General features: G+C 65.2%; 1 protein-coding gene across 6 annotated transcripts in view; it reads left to right on the plus strand.

Moving 5' to 3' along the window:
• AGRN (agrin) overlaps positions 1-17,016 on the plus strand; it is a 32,215-nt gene extending 15,199 nt beyond the window's left edge. For 2 of the 6 annotated variants that reach the window (XM_047791002.1, XM_047791005.1), the window contains 35 exons: positions 2,633-2,848; positions 2,932-3,156; positions 3,238-3,462; positions 3,625-3,831; positions 4,906-5,124; positions 5,198-5,392; positions 5,484-5,684; positions 5,769-5,917; positions 6,008-6,113; positions 6,803-6,919; positions 6,991-7,155; positions 7,293-7,436; positions 7,542-7,666; positions 7,740-7,845; positions 7,943-8,275; positions 8,354-8,491; positions 8,943-9,070; positions 9,216-9,330; positions 9,423-9,542; positions 9,647-9,994; positions 10,183-10,375; positions 10,473-10,688; positions 11,084-11,313; positions 11,404-11,538; positions 11,636-11,735; positions 11,827-11,991; positions 12,135-12,246; positions 12,684-12,800; positions 12,931-13,123; positions 13,201-13,288; positions 13,488-13,511; positions 14,190-14,222; positions 14,518-14,742; positions 15,235-15,338; positions 15,648-17,016. In XM_047791002.1, the coding sequence (XP_047646958.1) occupies positions 2,633-2,848; positions 2,932-3,156; positions 3,238-3,462; positions 3,625-3,831; positions 4,906-5,124; positions 5,198-5,392; positions 5,484-5,684; positions 5,769-5,917; positions 6,008-6,113; positions 6,803-6,919; positions 6,991-7,155; positions 7,293-7,436; positions 7,542-7,666; positions 7,740-7,845; positions 7,943-8,275; positions 8,354-8,491; positions 8,943-9,070; positions 9,216-9,330; positions 9,423-9,542; positions 9,647-9,994; positions 10,183-10,375; positions 10,473-10,688; positions 11,084-11,313; positions 11,404-11,538; positions 11,636-11,735; positions 11,827-11,991; positions 12,135-12,246; positions 12,684-12,800; positions 12,931-13,123; positions 13,201-13,288; positions 13,488-13,511; positions 14,190-14,222; positions 14,518-14,742; positions 15,235-15,338; positions 15,648-15,805 (5,675 nt within the window). In that variant the 3' untranslated portion in view covers positions 15,806-17,016. The remainder of the gene's footprint in view (positions 1-2,632; positions 2,849-2,931; positions 3,157-3,237; positions 3,463-3,624; positions 3,832-4,905; positions 5,125-5,197; positions 5,393-5,483; positions 5,685-5,768; positions 5,918-6,007; positions 6,114-6,802; positions 6,920-6,990; positions 7,156-7,292; positions 7,437-7,541; positions 7,667-7,739; positions 7,846-7,942; positions 8,276-8,353; positions 8,492-8,942; positions 9,071-9,215; positions 9,331-9,422; positions 9,543-9,646; positions 9,995-10,182; positions 10,376-10,472; positions 10,689-11,083; positions 11,314-11,403; positions 11,539-11,635; positions 11,736-11,826; positions 11,992-12,134; positions 12,247-12,683; positions 12,801-12,930; positions 13,124-13,200; positions 13,289-13,487; positions 13,512-14,189; positions 14,223-14,517; positions 14,743-15,234; positions 15,339-15,647) is intronic. The other 4 variants (XM_047791004.1, XM_047791007.1, XM_047791003.1 and 1 more) reach the window with 3 other exon arrangements.
• Positions 17,017-17,965: the final 949 nt, after the last annotated feature.

A 17,965-nucleotide genomic window follows, 5' to 3' on the forward strand; every position in this document is an offset into this window, starting at 1 on the left:
AAGGTCATCTCAGGCGTCTCCAATCCCCTTGCCCCACAGGGGAGCAGATGTGGGGGTGCACAGGGCCACTCTCATCCAACCTAACAGATGCGGGGCCTGAGGCTGAGAGGGGACCAGCACCACGTGCCCCACCCTCGGCTTTGCCCAGATTGTATCATCAAGTGCAGCACCTGCCCTGAAGACGGACATCTGGCCCCACTTCAGCCCCTCGGGAGCTGCCCTCTGAGAGGGAAGTGGGCTTCTCAAAGTGCTGGGTAGCGGAGGGGCTGGGACCTGGACCTGCCCATCTGACTTGGGAGTCAGTGCTGCGGCCTCAGCTCCGTGCCCCTCCTCGGGGGCCCTGGCCCCTGCTGCCCTCACCACCTCCGTCCAGGAGCTAGTCCCTGAGATATGTCTGGTCTCCGGCCCCCAGTCCTTCACCTTCCAGTCCATCCTCCATGAACCTGACCTAGAGCCCCAGCCTTACTCATCACAGGTTAGCTGCCACCATCATCATCACCTTCCTTCCCTGATCTCTGTCTTGAAGGAACAGAACAGAACCCTGGGCTCTGAAGGGAAGGTGCAAGTTGTGGCGGGTGAGGAACCTACTGGTCAGGCAGGAGTAAGCAGCCCTGGCCAAGAGACTGGGACTTCAGGTGGCGTCTGGCTGGACCGAGGTGACCAGAGGGAGAGAGGCTGGAGCACAGGCACCACACGGAGCAGCTGGCCGAGGAGCTTGAGGGGCAGTGGGGGTCTCAGCCATGGGGTCAGGACTCTGGGGAGACCTTGATCAACAGGTCCAGGTGACGTCAAGTAGAGGAGCCAGCCAGACGCAGGAAGTGCCTGTGGATTTGGCCCAAGGGTCTCTGGGGCCGTGGGCAAGAGAGCGTTAAAGGCGAGAGGGACATGAGTGCTTCAGGGAGAGATGACGCTGGAAGGAAAGGGAGAGTGAGAAGAGAGTTAGGTGTGTGGCCAGGGTGGCTGGGGTGCTGGCAGCTCTTACTGCTCTGGTCATGGTGGCCATCCCCCCACAGAGTGTGTGCTGGGCCTCTCCAGGGCTTGGCGGCTTTGGCCCAGTTAGCCTCACGGCAGCCCTGGGAGGTAAGTTCCACCGTCCCCATTCACAGAAGGAGATACTGAGGTGTGGCGGGGTCATAGCGTGCCCACAGTCACCTGGTGGCGAATGCAGCTGGGGACAGCTGGGCTCCCGGATCTGATGGAGGTGGCCCAGGGTATGGTGGTGGGAGAGGAGCACAGGTGGGTTGCAGGGGCTTCAGGCTGGGGCATCCATGCTGGCCCTACCCTGACCTCTAGCCCCTGTTCACTCAGCCTGTGTGGGATGGGGGCGGGGACCCCCCCAGACAGATAGGCAGGAGGAGCCTGGGGTGGGCCATCGTTGCGGTGACAGCTGACTCCAGCTCCCTGTGCAGCGGCCCCCCTCTACCCCACCTTGGAATGGAGTGTGCTTCCTCCTGCCCCACTTCCTCAGCCTGCTGGGAGCTGGCGGCGGGGGCTGGGGGTGGGGCTGCCCCCATAACTTATTAATGATAATTGGACCCAATTAAACTTTCATCAGGTCCAGACAGCTGCACCCCATAATGGCCCTGCCCTGCCTATGGGTGTGAGATCCCAGGTGGGGGTCCCGAGGAGTCAGCCTGCCCCTGCCCCAAGGCTAAGCTCAGGAGGGGCTGTCGCTCTAGGGTCCTGGAAGAAGCCATGCTCAGCGGGAGGTGGGGCAGCAGAACCTTGGGGCAGGGGGGCGTTGCTCAGGAGGAGAGGTGGCAAGAGATGAGGGTGGGGACACCCAGGGGCTCCAGGAAGAAACGCCCTGGTCAGCTTGCAGCTGGGAAGCCTGAGAGGGCTGGGGGGGGGGGGGGCGGCGGCAGAGCCGCAGCAAAGCTGGACCTGAGGGGGGCTGGCTGTGGGGAGCATGGAAGGTGGGGAGTGGGCACAGAAGGGCCCATGTGGGTGGAGACAGGCCTGAGGAGAGAGGGGGCTGCAGAGAAGCAGGCAAGCAGGCGGGGAGAGTGAGAAGAAAGGGGGAGTCTGCAGGCAGGCAGGGCAGGGGTGTCTGCTGAAGGTGGAGCATGTGACCTAGCCTCAGAGGCCACTCCCTGCAGCCTGTGACCTCAGGCCATCCCTGACAGGCAGGGGAGCTTGTCCTGGGGAGGAGGCAGGGGCCAGGTGTGGGTGTGGACACTGGAGCAGCTCCCAAGCAGGGGCAGAGGGGGCCTGGGCCCTGAGGGGTAGGTCACAGTCACACGAGGGGCTTTGATTCTAATGTGGGGAGAGGCCCCTGGTTCCCTGTGCCTGGGGGCTGTTTGTCTGCCCCTGTGTGGGGAGTGGGTCAGGAGCAGATGCAATGCCCCTCCACAGTTGCAAGGCCAGGGGTGAGGTTAGAGAAGGTTCTGATGAGGGAGCCCTGCGATGCACTGGGGCGTTTTGAGAGGGGGAAGGCATCAGGCCTGGCCCCAGCGGGTACACACGTGCTCCTGTGAGTCAGCACAAACATGAGTGGACACACATGTGCATGTGCGACTGTCCGTGCAAGGTCTCGCACACAGCCAGTGTGACCCACAGGCAGGCGTGTGGCTGTTGGACGCTGCGAGTAATGACCGTGGCCTGGGGGTCCTGTCTTCTGCTCCACCTCCAGCGTGCCGAGGAATGCTGTGTGGCTTCGGCGCCGTGTGCGAGCCTAGTGCAGAAGGTCCGGGCCGAGCCTCCTGTGTGTGCAAGAAGAGCACCTGCCCTAACGTGGTGGCACCGGTGTGCGGCTCGGATGCTTCCACATACAGCAACGAGTGTGAGCTGCAGCGGGCGCAGTGCAGCCAGCAAAGGCGCATCCGCCTGCTGCGCCGGGGGCCCTGTGGTGAGTGTGGGGTGGGGTGGGGCCTGCGGTGAGGGGGTTTGTGGCAGCACGGCCAGTGTGACCCCACCCTGCCCCTCCCACAGGGATGCGGGACCCTTGCTCTAATATAACCTGCAGCTTCGGCAGCACCTGCGCGCGCTCCTCAGATGGGCTGACGGCCACATGCCTGTGCCCTGCCACATGCCTGGGGGCCCCCGAGAGCCCAGTGTGCGGCAGCGATGGCACTGACTACCCCAGTGAGTGCCAGCTCTTGCTCCACGCCTGCGCCCGTCAGGAGAACATCTTCAAGAAGTTCGATGGCCCCTGCGGTGAGTGGCGCCTGCACACGTAACGTGACCTCAGTGGGTGCCCCAGCGGCAGGGCCCTGACCTTCGCCTTCCTGCCCTCAGACCCCTGCCAGGGCGCCCTCAACGACCTGAGCCGAGTCTGCCGTGTGAACCCACGTACACGGCACCCAGAGATGCTCCTGCGGCCAGAGAGCTGCCCTTCCCGGCAGGCACCTGTGTGTGGGGACGATGGGGTCACCTACGATAACGACTGCATCATGGGCCGAACAGGGGCAACACGAGGCCTCCTCCTCCAGAAAGTGCGCTCTGGCCAGTGCCTGCCTCGAGGTGGGCAGCTCCCGGGGGGAGGGCACCCTGGCACTCGGCATGGCTCAGCCCTGTCTGTCCCCACCTCCTCTACACACCTCACGGGTCCCCACGGATCCCCTGCACATCCCAAGGTGGGGGCTGGCGTGGTACGCCGGCCCCTCTGATCTCTTTGCCCCCCAGACCAGTGCCCAGAGACGTGCAGGTTCAGTGCTGTGTGCCTGTCCCGCCGAGGCCACCCCCGCTGTTCCTGCGACCGCGTCATCTGTGATGGGGCCTACAGACCTGTGTGCGCCCACGACGGGCACACGTATGACAACGACTGTTGGCGCCAGCAGGCCGAGTGTCAGCAGCAGCGCAGCATCCCTGCCAAGCACCAGGGCCCGTGTGGTGAGCACCGTGGGCGGCGTCCGAGGCAGGCTGGTCCTGTCCTGCACCGGTCATCACGTGCCATCTCCATCCAAGTCATGCTTCTCCTGGGTTGTGGGCCAGTGCCGGCCACTCTGGGGAGGCCCGGCAGGGCTGATGGCTGTCACTGGGCTCTGGCGGGGGGTGCAATCTGCCAGGAACGTGCCTGTAGCACCTTGGAGGGGGGTGAGGGGAGGAGGCAGGGGCTCACGTGTGCAGGCTCCCTCGTACCTGCATGTGGCCATCCTGCCAACAGCCCTCAAGTCCTCTGCGCCCCACACTCAGGACACACGCAGCCCCTGTGGACACAGCGTCTCAGTTGGGCTTGGAGAGGCCAGAGATGGTGTGTCCTGCGTGGGCTGGAGCTCTGCCCTCCTCTCACTCCGTCCCCTTCGGTCGGTCTGTCCATCTTTCTGGCCTTTCTCTCTGCGTCCGTCTCCTCTCCTCTCCGCCCCCTTCCCTCTTGGCTCCACCTCTTGTGTCTTCCAGCCTGACCTGCTGTCAGGATGAGGTTCCGCGCGGTTCCGCGCCTGCCACCAGGAGCCCGCAGCCCGAGGTCTGCCCCCCGCGCGGCAGGGGGGGTGGCTCGCTGCTGCCTGGCCTTGTGGTCCTCAGAGCAAGTGGACAGACACCTCCTCCCCCGTGTGGCCCTGGGTGTGGCTCTGGGTTGCAGAGAGAGAGAGAGAGCCCCCACCTCCCCCAATATGCATGGATGTCCTGGGGCTACTGGTGGTCAAGGTTCAGTGCCCAGGTGGGCTGGGTAAACTGGCCCTCCCAGAACCCACCGAGGTCATTCTGGGGGCTCCTGCATTTTGAGGGCAGTCCCGCCCCACACTCGTGCAGGGGCCTGGGGCCGCCTGGGTCTGTGTCCCTGTCCATGTCTGTCCTGTGTCTGTCCCTTTCTCTGCTGTGTCCTGTGCATCCACCCCTTCTCCTGGTCCACTCCTCCTCCACCATCCCCACCCTGGGAGAGGGCCTGCTGCGTGGGGCTAGGGGCTTTGTGCACTGCCCAGGAGAGCAGGTGGGGACCCCGCTGAGTACCCATGTTCTCCCCAGACCAGCCCCCGTCCCCATGCCTCGGGGTGCAGTGCCCATTTGGGGCGACGTGTGCCGTGAAGAATGGGGAAGCCGAGTGTGTGTGTCAACAGACGTGTTCCGGCCTCTATGATCCTGTGTGTGGCAGTGACGGCGTCACCTACGGCAGTGCGTGCGAGCTGGAGGCTACCGCCTGTGCCCTTGGACAGGAGATCCAGGTGGCTCGTCGAGGACCCTGTGGTCAGTGACGGACAAACGGGTCTTGCTGGGGGAGGTTGTCCTGGCCATCATAGTGATGGAGGCTTCTCCCCAGACCGCTGCGGGCAGTGCCGCTTTGGAGCCCTGTGCGAGGCTGAGACCGGGCGCTGCGTGTGCCCCTCTGAATGCGTGGCCTCAGCCCAGCCTGTGTGTGGCTCTGACGGGCACACTTACGCCAGTGAGTGTGAACTGCATGTCCACGCCTGCACACACCAGATCAGCCTGCACGTGGCCTCGGCCGGACACTGCCGTGAGTGGGGCTGGGGGTGCCCAGCAGGATGTGGTCCCATGCACCCTCCCGCTGGTATCGGCTGACCCCTGCTTGGCTCCACCCTCTGCAGAGACCTGTGGAGAGTCCGTATGCGCCTTTGGGGCCGTGTGCTTGGCGGGACAGTGTGTGTGCCCACGGTGTGAGCACCCTCCACCTGGCACCGTGTGCGGCAGCGATGGGGTGACCTACCGCAGTGCCTGTGAGCTACGCGAGGCTGCCTGCCAGCAGCAGAGGCAGATCGAGGAGGCCCGGGGGGGGCCATGCGAGCAGGGTAGGCTGGGGGCAACTGGCGTGGGGCTGCAGGGCCCCACCCTCGACCAGGACCCTGGGCTGACCCGGCCTCCCCCACCCGCAGCCGAGTGCGGCTCAGGAGGCTCCGGCTCTGGGGAAGATGGCGAGTGTGAGCAGGAGCTGTGCCGGCAGCGAGGCGGCATCTGGGACGAGGACTCCGAGGACGGGCCATGCGTCTGCGACTTCAGCTGCCAGGGTGTCCTAAGGAGCCCGGTGAGGCCCCCCCCCGCCCCCCGCACTCCCCTGTCTCTGAACAGGTGGTGCCGGCAGGGCCACAGCCATCACGCTGATGCCCTTCTCCAGGTCTGCGGCTCAGACGGGGTTACCTACGGCACCGAGTGTGAGCTGAAGAAGGCCAGGTGTGACTCAAGGCAAGAACTGTACGTCGTGGCCCAGGGAGCCTGCCGCGGTGAGTGGGGTGCAGGGCGGTCTGGCTGAGCGGGTCCACGGGCGCATGTTCAGAGGTGCACGTGCACACAGATGGGAGGTGTGGGGGACACGTGCCTTTTTCGAGGTTGTTGCATGTGTGCCGTGGTGGGTGTGTGTGAACACCAGTAATGTGCTTTAGGTGTGCAGTGTTGGTGCATGTCCATATGCAGCTGCAGCGTATGGACAGGTGTGCCTGCCAGTCAGCACGCGTGCAGGGAGACGTCAGCAAGGCCCACCCTCTGGGCGCTTCCTCTGTGGGGACGGGGCTGACGGTGACTAACTGACACATCCCGTTGACCACGTCTTTGGGCACAAGTGCTCCTGTGTGTGTGCGTGTGGAGGGTCATGGTGAACGTGAGCACATGCCAGTTTTCAGAGGCACGCTGATCCGAGTTTGTGGCTCCGATTGTGTGTGTGCGCACAGGGCTTCATGTCCACCGTCTATGCGTGTCTCATGTGTTGCTGCTGGTCCTTTGTGTAAAGACATGTTCCCGTGTGTGGTTGTGGTTCTCACCTGTGACCCAAGCAGCAGACCTACAGGCCCTGGTGGGACTCGGCATCAGGAGAACTGAGTGGTGATGGCTGGCGGGGGGCACTGAGGCAGAGTGGCTGCACCCAGGGTGGGCATCCAGCCCTGCTTGTCATCTAAAGCTCCGCCCTTCCCTGCAGGCCCCACCTTGGCCCCGCGGCCACCTGCAGTTCCCCTGCACTGCGCTCAGGCCCCCTATGGCTGCTGCCAGGACAACATCACTGCTGCCCGGGGTGTGGGCCTGGCTGGCTGCCCCAGTGAGTACCCGAGCCCAGCCCTGACCCACAGCCAGGCAGAGCCATGCGACTGCAGTGACCCTGTCTTGCAGGCTCGTGCCAGTGCAACCCACACGGCTCCTACAGCGGCACCTGTGACCCAGCCACAGGCCAGTGCTCCTGCCGCCCAGGTGTGGGGGGCCTCAAGTGTGACCGCTGTGAGCCTGGCTTTTGGAACTTCCGTGGTATCGTTACCGATGGCCGGAGCGGCTGTACCCGTAAGTGACAGGGCCCACGGTTGAGCTCCAGCTGAGCACTCCTGCCTCTCCACCCTGTCCCTGTGTCCCTCGTCCCACCTGCTCAGGTCCCTGAGGAGGCCAGGCACAGATCTCCGCTCCCTCCCCCTGCCTCCCAGCCTGCAGCTGTGACCCCCAGGGCGCCGTGCGGGATGACTGCGAGCAGATGACCGGGCTGTGCTCCTGTAAGCCTGGAGTGGCTGGACCCAAGTGCGGGCAGTGTCCAGATGGCCGTGCCCTGGGCCCTGCTGGCTGTGAAACAGGTGAGGGCCAGACCTGGCACTGCTCAGGCTCCCTGTGCTAGGGGAGGGGTTGTCCTAGGGACCGGGTCTCCTGAACCAGCAGGGTCTCCCATGTCTGTGCCCCAGACCCTTCGGCACCCAAGACCTGTGCTGAGATGCCGTGCGAGTTCGGGGCATCCTGTGTGGAGGAGGCTGGCTCCGCCCACTGCGTGTGCCCAACACCCACCTGTCTGGGGGCCAACGCTACCAAGGTGAGGGACAGGGAGTGTGGAGGGCGGCAGGGGTGGGAGGAGCCTGCCCCAGCATCCTTGCCCTGTGCCTCAGGTCTGTGGGTCAGATGGAGTCACCTATGGCAACGAGTGCCAGCTGAGGACCATCGCCTGCCGTCAGGGCTTGGACATCTCTGTCCAGAGCCTCGGCCCCTGCCAGGGTGAGGTCCTACCCACTCCGCTGCCCCTGACTGACCAGGAAGACCAGACCCTGCTCTGACCACCGGCCCTGCCACCTGGACTCCCCTCTCCTTGCAGAAGGCATTGCTTCTGGCCCCCGTCCAACATCCGCGTCTGTGGCCGCCTCATGGCTTGACCTGAGCAAGGCACTGCTGCCCCCCGCCAGCGCCCTCCCCCTGGCTCCCAGCGGTAGCCACCTCAGCCAGCCCGCCTCGCAACCCTCATCACAACCTTGGACCACCGCCAGCATCCCAAGGACCACCACAAGGCCTGTGCCGACCCTGCCCCCCACGCCCCCCCCCGCAGCAGCCAGCCTTGCCATGTCTGCCTTTGGTGAATCTGGCAGTGCTGATGGGAGCAGCGACGAGGAGCTGAGTGGTGACTTGGAGGCCAGTGGGGCTGGCTCAGGAGGTGAGCACGGGCCCAGGGGCCTGGGGCAGGGCCCAGGAGAGCTGCACCCGGGGCTGGGCTCAGACCGCACCTCCCTAGGACTTCAGCCCCCTGAGGGAGACGGCGCTGGGACCCCGGGGCCACCCGCTGAGAGGGCCTCCTGCTACAACTCGCCTGTGGGCTGCTGCTCAGATGGCAGGACACCCTCACTGGATGCAGAGGGCTCCAACTGTCCTGGTGAGTGAGTGGGCGGGGGCTGGCGTGGAACGTGAGGCGTGGCCCGGACACAGCCAGAGGTGCCGTCTCTCCTCCGGGCACAGGCCTGTCTGGCAGGTGGGCCCTGGGGTTTACGGGCTACCAATTTTAGCACACGTGGTGTGTGCGTGGTCTTGGGGATTCAGCCTACGCATGCATCTGTGTGTTCTTGGCCCCCGCACACACGTGGGTGCCCAGGACCCTGTGGCTAACCTGTTTTTCCTGTTGCAAGCCGGCCTGGGGCACTGCTCCAAGGAGTCTGCCTGGTAACTGATGCCAGCCCTGCCCCGGGGTCCCCACTAACCTCATGACCATCTGACTAACCGCTGCCTGCCCTGCACCCCCAGGGGGCTTGCTGCTGGGGCCTGTGTCCATGGCTGGCCCAGAGGCCAGGCGGGTGCCAGGCAGGACCTCACTCTCCCCTCCCCCGCAGCCACCAAGGTGTTCCAGGGTGTGCTGGAGCTCGAGGGGGTCGAGGGGCAGGAGCTGTTCTACACGCCGGAGATGGCCGACCCCAAGTCCGAGCTGTTTGGGGAGACCGCCAGGAGCATCGAGAGCGCGGTAAGTCCGGAGCCATGGGCAGGGGTGCAGCCCCTTCCCGGCCACTGGCCTTTTTCCCGGGACAGACCCAGAGAGGCAGTGGGCGGGGGGCCCTGCAGTCCGCCCCCAGCATCCTCCCGGAGCCCTGACTCACTCCCCACCTCAGCTGGATGACCTCTTCCGGAACTCGGACGTTAAGAAGGACTTCCGAAGCATCCGCCTACGGGACTTGGGGCCCGGCAGCTCGGTCCGAGCCATTGTGGATGTGCACTTTGACCCCAGTGAGCCCCCACACCCGGCCGCACCCCCCGCCCCCGGGAGGTGGGGGGACTCTGAGCCGGGCTCCACCATGCTCAGGGTCCCTCCTCCCCAGCCACAACCTTCAGGGCACCTGACGTGGGCAGGGCCCTGCTCCGGCAGATCCAAGTGTCCAGGCGCCGGTCCCTGGGGGTGAGGCGTCCTCTGCAGGAACACGTGCGGTTCATGGACTTCGGTGAGTGGCTGGTCTGAGCGCCTGCCCCTGCTTGCCTGTCCTGCCCCAGTGTCCCGCCCCAGTGTCCCGCACCCTGCAGATGCTGATGGTTTGCCTGCTCTCAGACTGGTTTCCTGCATTCTTCACGGGAGCCACCCCTGCTGCAGCCACGGCCAGAGCCACCACTGTGGCCCGCCTACCTCCTTCAGCTGCGGCCACTCGGGCCCTGTATCCCAGTCACACAAGCCGGCCTGTCACCAGGACCACAGCTCCCCTCACCACACGCCAGCCCCCCACCACTGCCCCCAGTCGTGTGCCTGGACGCCGGCCCCTGCCTCCAGGCACCCAGAAGCCGCCAAGTCCCTGCGACTCCCAGCCCTGCCTCCACGGGGGGACCTGCCAGGACCAGGGCCCGGGTGGAGCCTTCACCTGCAGCTGCCCGGCAGGCAGAGGAGGCACCTTCTGTGAGGAGGGTAAGGTCAGCCGTGCTGGAGAGGGGCGGTGAGGCAGGTGCGGGCCAGGCTGGGGCGGGCCAAGCCCCTGGGAGGGGTCAGGTTGAGGTGAGGGTCGGGTTGGACACCCTGTCCGGCGCTGGGCAAAGGGCCAGGGCAGTGGGGTCCTCCGTGCCCTCCACCGGCCAGCCCCTCCCTGTCTCCTGCAGTGCTGCCCCTGTCCAGGCCGGCCTTTGGGGGCCACTCCTTCCTGGCCTTCCCCACCCTCCGCGCCTACCACACGCTGCGCTTGGCCCTTGAATTCCGGGCCCTGGAGCCCGAGGGGCTGCTGCTCTACAACGGCAACGCCCGGGGCAAGGACTTCCTGGCGCTGGCGCTGCTGGGGGGCCGCGTACAGCTCAGGTGGGTGGCGGGTGGTTGGGGGTGGGGTGGGGGCAAGGCCAGGCCGTGGGCCTGGCTCCACACGCAGCTGTCCTGAGCACCTGCTCCCACCTTCCAGGTTTGACACAGGTTCTGGGCCTGCGGTGCTGACCAGCTCTGTGCCCGTGCAGCCTGGCCGGTGGCATCGCCTGGAGCTGTCTCGGCACTGGCGCCGGGGTACGCTGTCAGTGGACGGCGAGACCCCTGTCCTGGGCCAGAGCCCCAGTGGCACCGACGGCCTCAACCTGGACACGGACCTTTTCGTGGGTGGCGTCCCCGAGGACCAGGCTTCTGTGTGAGCATGGGGGGAGGGGAGGGTGGCCCTGACCACAGACCCGACCTTGATCCTGGCTCCTGCCTCTTGGGGGCGGCATCCAAGAGGTTTAAGCTCCCTGTGGATAACAAAGTGGAGGAAGGAGGGCTGGCACCCTGACCTCACCCCCAACCCTTTACCCTGATTCTGAGGACCAGGCTGCGTGAGCTCACTAAGGAGGGGCCGGGCTGGCCCTGACCTTCAGCCCAGCTCTCCTCCTGATTTCTGCCTATTTCTGTGGGACTGTCGGTCTTGTGAGCGGCCAGGTGGGGCTGGGGAGCAGCCCTGACTCACGATCTTGCTGCTTGAGGGGTGCAGTGTCAGAGTGGGTTGCGAGAGGGGGTGCCTCTGACCCCTGGCCCTCATCCTGGCGGCAGGGTGCTTGAGCGGACCTCTGTCAGCGTTGGCCTCAGGGGCTGCATCCGCCTGCTGGACGTCAACAACCAGAGGCTGGAGCTGAGCGCCTGGCAGGGCTCTGCGACTCGAAGCTCCCGAGTGGGCGAGTGTGGAGACCACCCCTGTGTGCCCAGCCCCTGCCTCGGCGGCGCCCCGTGCCAGGCCCTGGAGGCCGGCATGTTCCACTGCCAGTGTCCACCTGGCCGCTTTGGTGAGGACAGGACCTGGGCCAGGCACTGGGGGGACCTGTGTGTCTGTGAGGGGCTCACGCCTCCTGGAACCCCATCCTGTCTGCCCCCAGGCCCGACCTGTGCAGAAGAGAAGGGCCCTTGTCAGCCGAACCCCTGCCATGGGGCAGCCCCCTGCCATGTGCTGCCCCAGGGCGAGGCCCAGTGCGAGTGCCCCCGGGGCCGGGGCGGCAGGCTCTGCCAAACAGGTGGGGACACTGGCACTTAGGGTAGGAGGGCGGTGGGGTGAGGGGCTCCAGAAGTCGGGGCCCAGCACCCCGTGTGACCCCTTTCCTGACCTCACAGCCTCGGAGCGGGACGATGCCATGCAGCCTTTCCTGGCTGACTTCAACAGCTTTTCCTACCTGGAGCTGAAAGGCCTGCATACCTTTGAGCGGGACCTAGGGTTAGCTGGGCAGAGGGGTGGGTGAGGGGAGCAGCCAGCCGTGGGGAGAGGGGGCTTCGAGGGACCCCTGCCTGACCTCCTGCCACCTCAGAGAGAAGATGGAGCTGGAGGTGGTGTTCCTGGCCCGGGGCCCCAGCGGCTTGCTCCTGTACAACGGGCAGAAGACAGATGGCAAGGGTGACTTTGTGTCCCTGGCACTGCACAACCGCCTCCTGGAGTTCCGCTATGACCTGGGCAAGGGGGCGGCAGTCATCAGGTGGGCAAGGGGGCAGCAGTTGTCAGTATGGCCCACGGAGGGTGCAGTGTACCAGCCTAGGCGCACATGGCGATGTCCCTCAGGCCCTGACGGGCAGGCCGGCAGAGCCCACAGTCTGTTTACCGGGCTCCCCTCTTCTTCAGGAGCAAGGAGCCCGTGGCCCTGGGCGCGTGGACCAGGGTGTCCCTGGAGCGAAACGGCCGCAAAGGAGCCATGCGGGTGGGCGACGGGCCCCGCGTGCTGGGGGAGTCCCCGGTGAGTGAGCGTCTCCTGGGCCCCCCACCTGCTCCCTGCCCCTCTCCTCCCCCAGGGAGGCATGCGGCCCCCGCCCCACAGCCGGCTCTCACCGAACTGTTCTCTCTCCCTCTTCCTCTGCCTCTGTCTGTGTCTGCTCTCTGCTCCCACTGCTCTCTGGCCCTTGCTCTGCAACCCCCACCCCGCTCTTCGGATGTCAGAAATCCCGCAAGGTACCGTCTCCCTCTCATCCTGCTCATCCGTCTTCTGCCGCCTCCGCCTCTAGAGTAGCTCCTTCCCCCACTAAGCCCCACGTGTCGCCATGTCTGTGTGATTAACTCTGCCTCCCGCTCGGCGGGAGGGCCAGGGGTGGGTCATCACGGCAGACAGGTCCGGGGCTCGCATTCTTGTTCCTGCCCAAGGGGTGGGCTCACAGCCCCTCACGTGCACCCTGCCAGGTGCCGCACACCATCCTCAACCTGAAGGAGCCCCTGTACGTCGGGGGCGCCCCCGACTTCAGCAGGCTGGCCCGGGCAGCCGCCGTGTCCTCTGGCTTCGATGGTGCCATCCAGCTGGTATGTGGGGGCAGTGCCCTGGGAGCCTCCAGGAGAGGCCCAGTCCAGAGGGGTCCTCTGTCCTGAGACGGGGGCCGTCGGGTGAGGAACCCGGCTGGCAGGACAGAGGCTCTCATGCCCCCTCCTCCAGGTCGCCCTGAACGGCCGCCAGCTGCTGACCCGGGAGCACCTGGTGCAGGCAGTGGACGTTTCGTCCTTTGCAGACCACCCTTGTACCCAGGCCGCGGGCCACCCTTGCCTCAATGGGGCCTCCTGTCTCCCTCGGGGGGCCTCCTATGAGTGCCTGTGTCCTGGGGGCTTCTCAGGGCTGCACTGCGAGAAGGGTGAGTGCTGCCCCCACAGGGCTGCGGCTGGACCGCGGGGGCCCCGGAGGCCGGCGCTCATCCTGGCTGTCTCTCAGGCCTGATTGAGAAGTCAGCAGGGGACCTGGATGCACTGGCCTTTGATGGACGGACCTACGTCGAGTACCTCAACGCCGTGACTGAGAGGTAGCGCGTCCCAGGGAGCCAGGCGCCCCCTCGGCCCTCCGCTCTCTGACCCCTGCACACACACACACGCACGGCGTGCAGGGTGAGCGGGACCCCCTCCACACCTCCCCCGCCTCTGAGGCCCGAAGGGAAAGCCGAAGTCTGCCCCCCACCCCTCCACCCTCCTTCTTTCTCACCTCTCTGTCTCTTTGTTTCCAAGCGAACTGACCAATGAGATCCCAGCGTAAGTAGCCTCTGGGGGCCTAGCGCCACCTTCACGCTCACGCCCATTCTCTGCTCCCCACCCACTTGTCAGCACATCCCCAGGGCACGGGCCGAGCTTCCCATCCCCAGTGGAGAAGGACAGGGTTTTGGGGGTGCTGTTCGTGCTGCCTGGGCACGGCGTCCTAGCTTGGAAGTGGGGAGTCACCCCTCTCCAGGATGCGCTGAATGCCGATCTGCCCACCCACCCCTGCAGCCCCTCCCCTCAGCACAAGGCACCAGCACAACGTGCTCCTGTGTCTGTGTGCACACACACACGTGTGTCCCAGTGTGCACACGAGTCCGTGTGTTCCCGTGTATGTGCACGTGCGTATGTGGAGAGGGGTGTGCTATCCAGGCGCCTCTCCCAGCCAGGACTCCTCAGTCCCCATTCCCTGCCATCTGCGCCTCAGCTCTTGCCCTCTGCTCCTGGCCTGAGCCATGCCCACCAGCCCTGTGGGTGCCCTTGTGTCACTGCCGGGGCTCTGTGCTAGGGGAGCCGATGTCCCAGGGTCCTGGATGTCCTTGTGGATGCTTGCTCCTCCCACCTTCCACTGTTGAGGAGGGGATGTGGGGAGGGCTACTGCCGGGTCCCACCCTGCCCTGCATTACAGCCTGTCTGTCTCCCGCTTACCTGCCTCCCTCTCTTCCTGCTTCTAAGCCCTGAAGCTCCAGAATCCGGGGCCCCTCACAGGTGAGCAGTGGGCCCCGGCCCCCGCTATCTGCCCGTGGTCTTCCCATCTCTCCGGTGGCCTCTCTGCCGAGCTGTCCTTGTGTGTCCACCTCGCTTCTCTGACGGTCTGGCCGTCATCTCCCTCATTCATCTCTCTGGCCATCTGTCCCACTGGTGGTGTCCACCATCTGCCCATCCAGCTGACCCAGTGGTATCACGAGCCCTTACGGCCTCTATAGATGTGACCTTCGCCTTCCTACCTCCCCTCCCCTCCCCACCACCCTCCTGGAGGCCTGACCAGCCCTCTGCCCACCAGCGAGAAGGCGCTGCAGAGCAACCACTTTGAGCTGAGCCTGCGCACGGAGGCCACGCAGGGGCTGGTGCTGTGGAGTGGCAAGGCCACGGAGCGGGCCGACTATATCGCCCTGGCCATCGTGGATGGACACCTGCAGCTGACTTACGACCTGGGCTCCCAGCCTGTGGTGCTGCGCTCCACCGTCGCAGTCAACACCAACCGCTGGTTGCGGGTCAGGGCACACAGGTCAGCAGAGAGCCAGGGGACCCAAGAATAGCAGTGGGTGGTGCCTGGACTTGCCCAGCCGGGGCATGCCTGGCCCCTCGTGGCTGGGGTAGGAGCTTGTCAGGGGCGGTGATGAGGGCTGGCAGCCTGATTGAGGTCACTGCCAGTGAGAGAGGAGGGAAGGAGAGGTGGACACAGAAGCAGTGATGGCCAGCAGACCCCCGCCTAAAAGGGGGGTCCCTGCTCTGCCCAGACACTGGTGGGGATGTGTCCCCCTGGCCCAAGCCAGGCCATCCCCTCCCGCAAAGCTTGGCCCACATGAAGCCCCAGCCCTTGGCCATCAGGTGCTCTCCCGGGGTCAATGCCACCCCATGCTGGCCCCTAGGACTGACACTTGGTGGTGGTCCCCAGGGTGTGGTGTTGTGGGGGGAGGAACAAAGGGGTCAGGATCTGGAGATGGCAGAGTTGGCCCCCTGGAGCCACCCTGATGGCCTCACGCCACCCTTCCCCCAGGGACCAGAGGGAAGGTTCTCTTCAGGTGGGCAATGAAGCACCTGTGACAGGCTCCTCCCCGCTGGGCGCCACGCAGCTGGACACCGACGGAGCCCTGTGGCTGGGTGAGTGTCAAGGGGCCTCAGACTCCCTCAGGGGCAGGTCCCATCCCCTGGGGCTGGCACCTGAGAGCGGCCTCTGTGTCAGCCCCCTCCGGGACAGCTGATCGGCTGGCTGGGGCCGAGCTTTCTCCCCTCCTGTGGGGAGACCAGGAGGCTGGACATGTCTGCTGGTCATTTGGCCCCCCTGGGGCACTGACAGGCCCCAGGTCGCTCACCTGGTCACTCAGGTGCACCCGGTCCCTTTGCCCACCAGTGTCAGGCCTGCCCATTGCTGAGTCACAGCCCAGTGACCACTCCCCTGTCTTCCGGCAGGTGGCCTGGAGAAGTTGCCCGGGGGCCAGGCTCTGCCCAAGGCCTACAGCACAGGCTTTGTGGGCTGTCTGCGGGATGTGGTGGTGGGTCGGCGCCCACTGCACCTGCTGGAGGACGCCGTCACCAAGCCGGAGCTTCAGCCCTGTCCCACCCCGTGAGCCACACCACAGCCACCGCCCACCTTGCTGTAATTATTTTCTATTTTTGTAAACTTGTTGCTTTTTTGATATGATTTTCTTGCCTACACGTTGGCCAGAGGGACTGCTGGCCCAGCCTCCCTCCTGTCCAGGCCGACGAGCCGCAGAGACAGGCTTGGTGCCGAGGGACATTCGGGCTTGGGCAAAATGCGGCCCGTGGAGGGCTTGGCTCCCTTGACAGCTTGGGATGCGCCCCTCTGCCTTGGGACACTGCGTCCTGGCCTCTCGGGCCGTGCCTCCCTGGTGTGCCCGCTTGCACTGGCCCTCGTGTTTTCTGGCCTGTCGGCAGACCCTGCATACACACACTACCCGCGTTCCATCTGGCAAAGGGCTGTGTCCCCAGAACAGAAAGGCACTGCCAGGGTTTGGGGGGCCCTTCCTCTGCGCGAGCCCCACGACGCCTTTGTTACCAACCGAGCTGCCCCTCCTGCCTGCTTGTGTGGGCAGGGCTGGCCTCACCCGGATCCATAGAGCACGGGCCCGCCCCTCCCGGGCCTCCTGTGCCAAGACTGTGACTTAGAAACGTGTCACTGTTGGGGCCACACTGCACCCCTCCCCCAGACGTGCCCACCAGTCCTGAGGCACTGGAGAGCAGAGGCCAGGCTCAGGCCTGTTCAGGGCAGCCCTCCCCACCCCCAAGCCCCAGGAGGAGCCCCGAGAGGGAAAGGGGCCAGCTTGCGATGCCATCGACACCCACTGCCTGTTTGCCAGGGCAGCCAGCATCCCCTCTCAAGGAAGCACGTCCAGGCCTGACCACCAACCACAGAACCTGTACGTGTTGATTTTACTTGACCCCTGGGATGGCGGGGCTGTTGTCTTTCCTGTCCTGGCCTGAGGGCAGCTGAGGACACCACACTGTTCTGGCATGAGGAGTGCTTGTCCTTGTCCAAGAATGACCAGGAGCTGACTGGTGTCTGACCAAGGCCAAAGGGCAGGTGCAGGGGTGGCAGAGATGGCTGCTAAGCCAGAAATGCCTTAAACTGCAGTGTTAGGTCTCATCTGGTCCTGTTCCCCACCCCCACCCCGCCCCGTCCTGGTGGGGTTAGCAGCGCCTCCCACAACTGGGCCTGGGGTATCAGGCTCAGAGGCCGGAGGGAGCCTCACACGTCCTGTTACTAACTCCAATCTGTGTCTGTGTCAATCACCACGAAATAAAGTCCAAACACTTTCGAGAGGCGCTCTCATCTGTCCATACAAACACCACTGGGCTCGCCCACTGGCTGGTTCCTCTCTGCAGCAGCTTCTTGCTCAGCTTCATGGTGGCATGCAGGCTTCAGCTCCCTTCAGTGGCTCTGGATGGAGGGGGGAGTCTGTGCTGGGGTGGGGGCTGCTTTTGGCGGGGAGACCCCATGCAGTGAGTACACACACTGTGCATGGAGCTGGCTGGGCGTGGAGGCCTGCACTCAGTCCACGTAGCCTCCTAAAGGATGGCAGGCTGCTCCCCTTGCCATGTGTGCATGTGTGTGCATATTTGCACACATCTCTGTGTCTGTGAGCACAGGATGGGAAGAGGGGCTGTGAAGAGAGCAGGTAAGGGCAAGGAGGGCCTGTGCAGGAGCCAGGATGGGGGCTGGGGCTGGGGTGGGGCAGCGGGGAGGGGATCCAGGGTGGGTTGGGGGTGGCAGGGGCCGGTGCTGGGCTAGACACGGGGCGGAGGAGGCACTGACTGAGGCCCTGGAGCACCTGGGTGGGGACCATCCTGATGCATCTGGAGGGGCTGAGTTTGAGGAGCTGAGCTACCCAAGTGGAGCTCAGGAAGCCATGGGTTCCCTGGCAGAGGAGAGGCTGGGCTGAGGCCTGGCACATGAGAGAGTTGGTGAGCTCTGCTGGGTGCCGAGGGAGGAGAGAAGAGACCCCATGCCAGGAGGGCCAGGGAAGGGTGCTCTGGGACTTGATGCTTCCAAAAGGAGGGGGATCTGGGGGCAAACAGTGCAGGGCCCTCGGGTGGTTGGGAGGAAGAGGAAGAGCCATGGCCAAGGGACACTGGCCCAGTCTCAGCAGCACTGCTGACTGGGGGTCAGGGGTTGAAGGCAGCAGAAGGTTCCAAGCCAGTGCCTTACCACTCCTGAAAGTGGGGCAGGGCTGGGCAGGCCCTGACCCTCCTAAAGGGGATCCCCAGGT

This window comes from Phacochoerus africanus, chromosome 8 (genome assembly GCF_016906955.1).
Source record: "Phacochoerus africanus isolate WHEZ1 chromosome 8, ROS_Pafr_v1, whole genome shotgun sequence".
Lineage (NCBI taxonomy): Eukaryota > Metazoa > Chordata > Mammalia > Artiodactyla > Suidae > Phacochoerus > Phacochoerus africanus.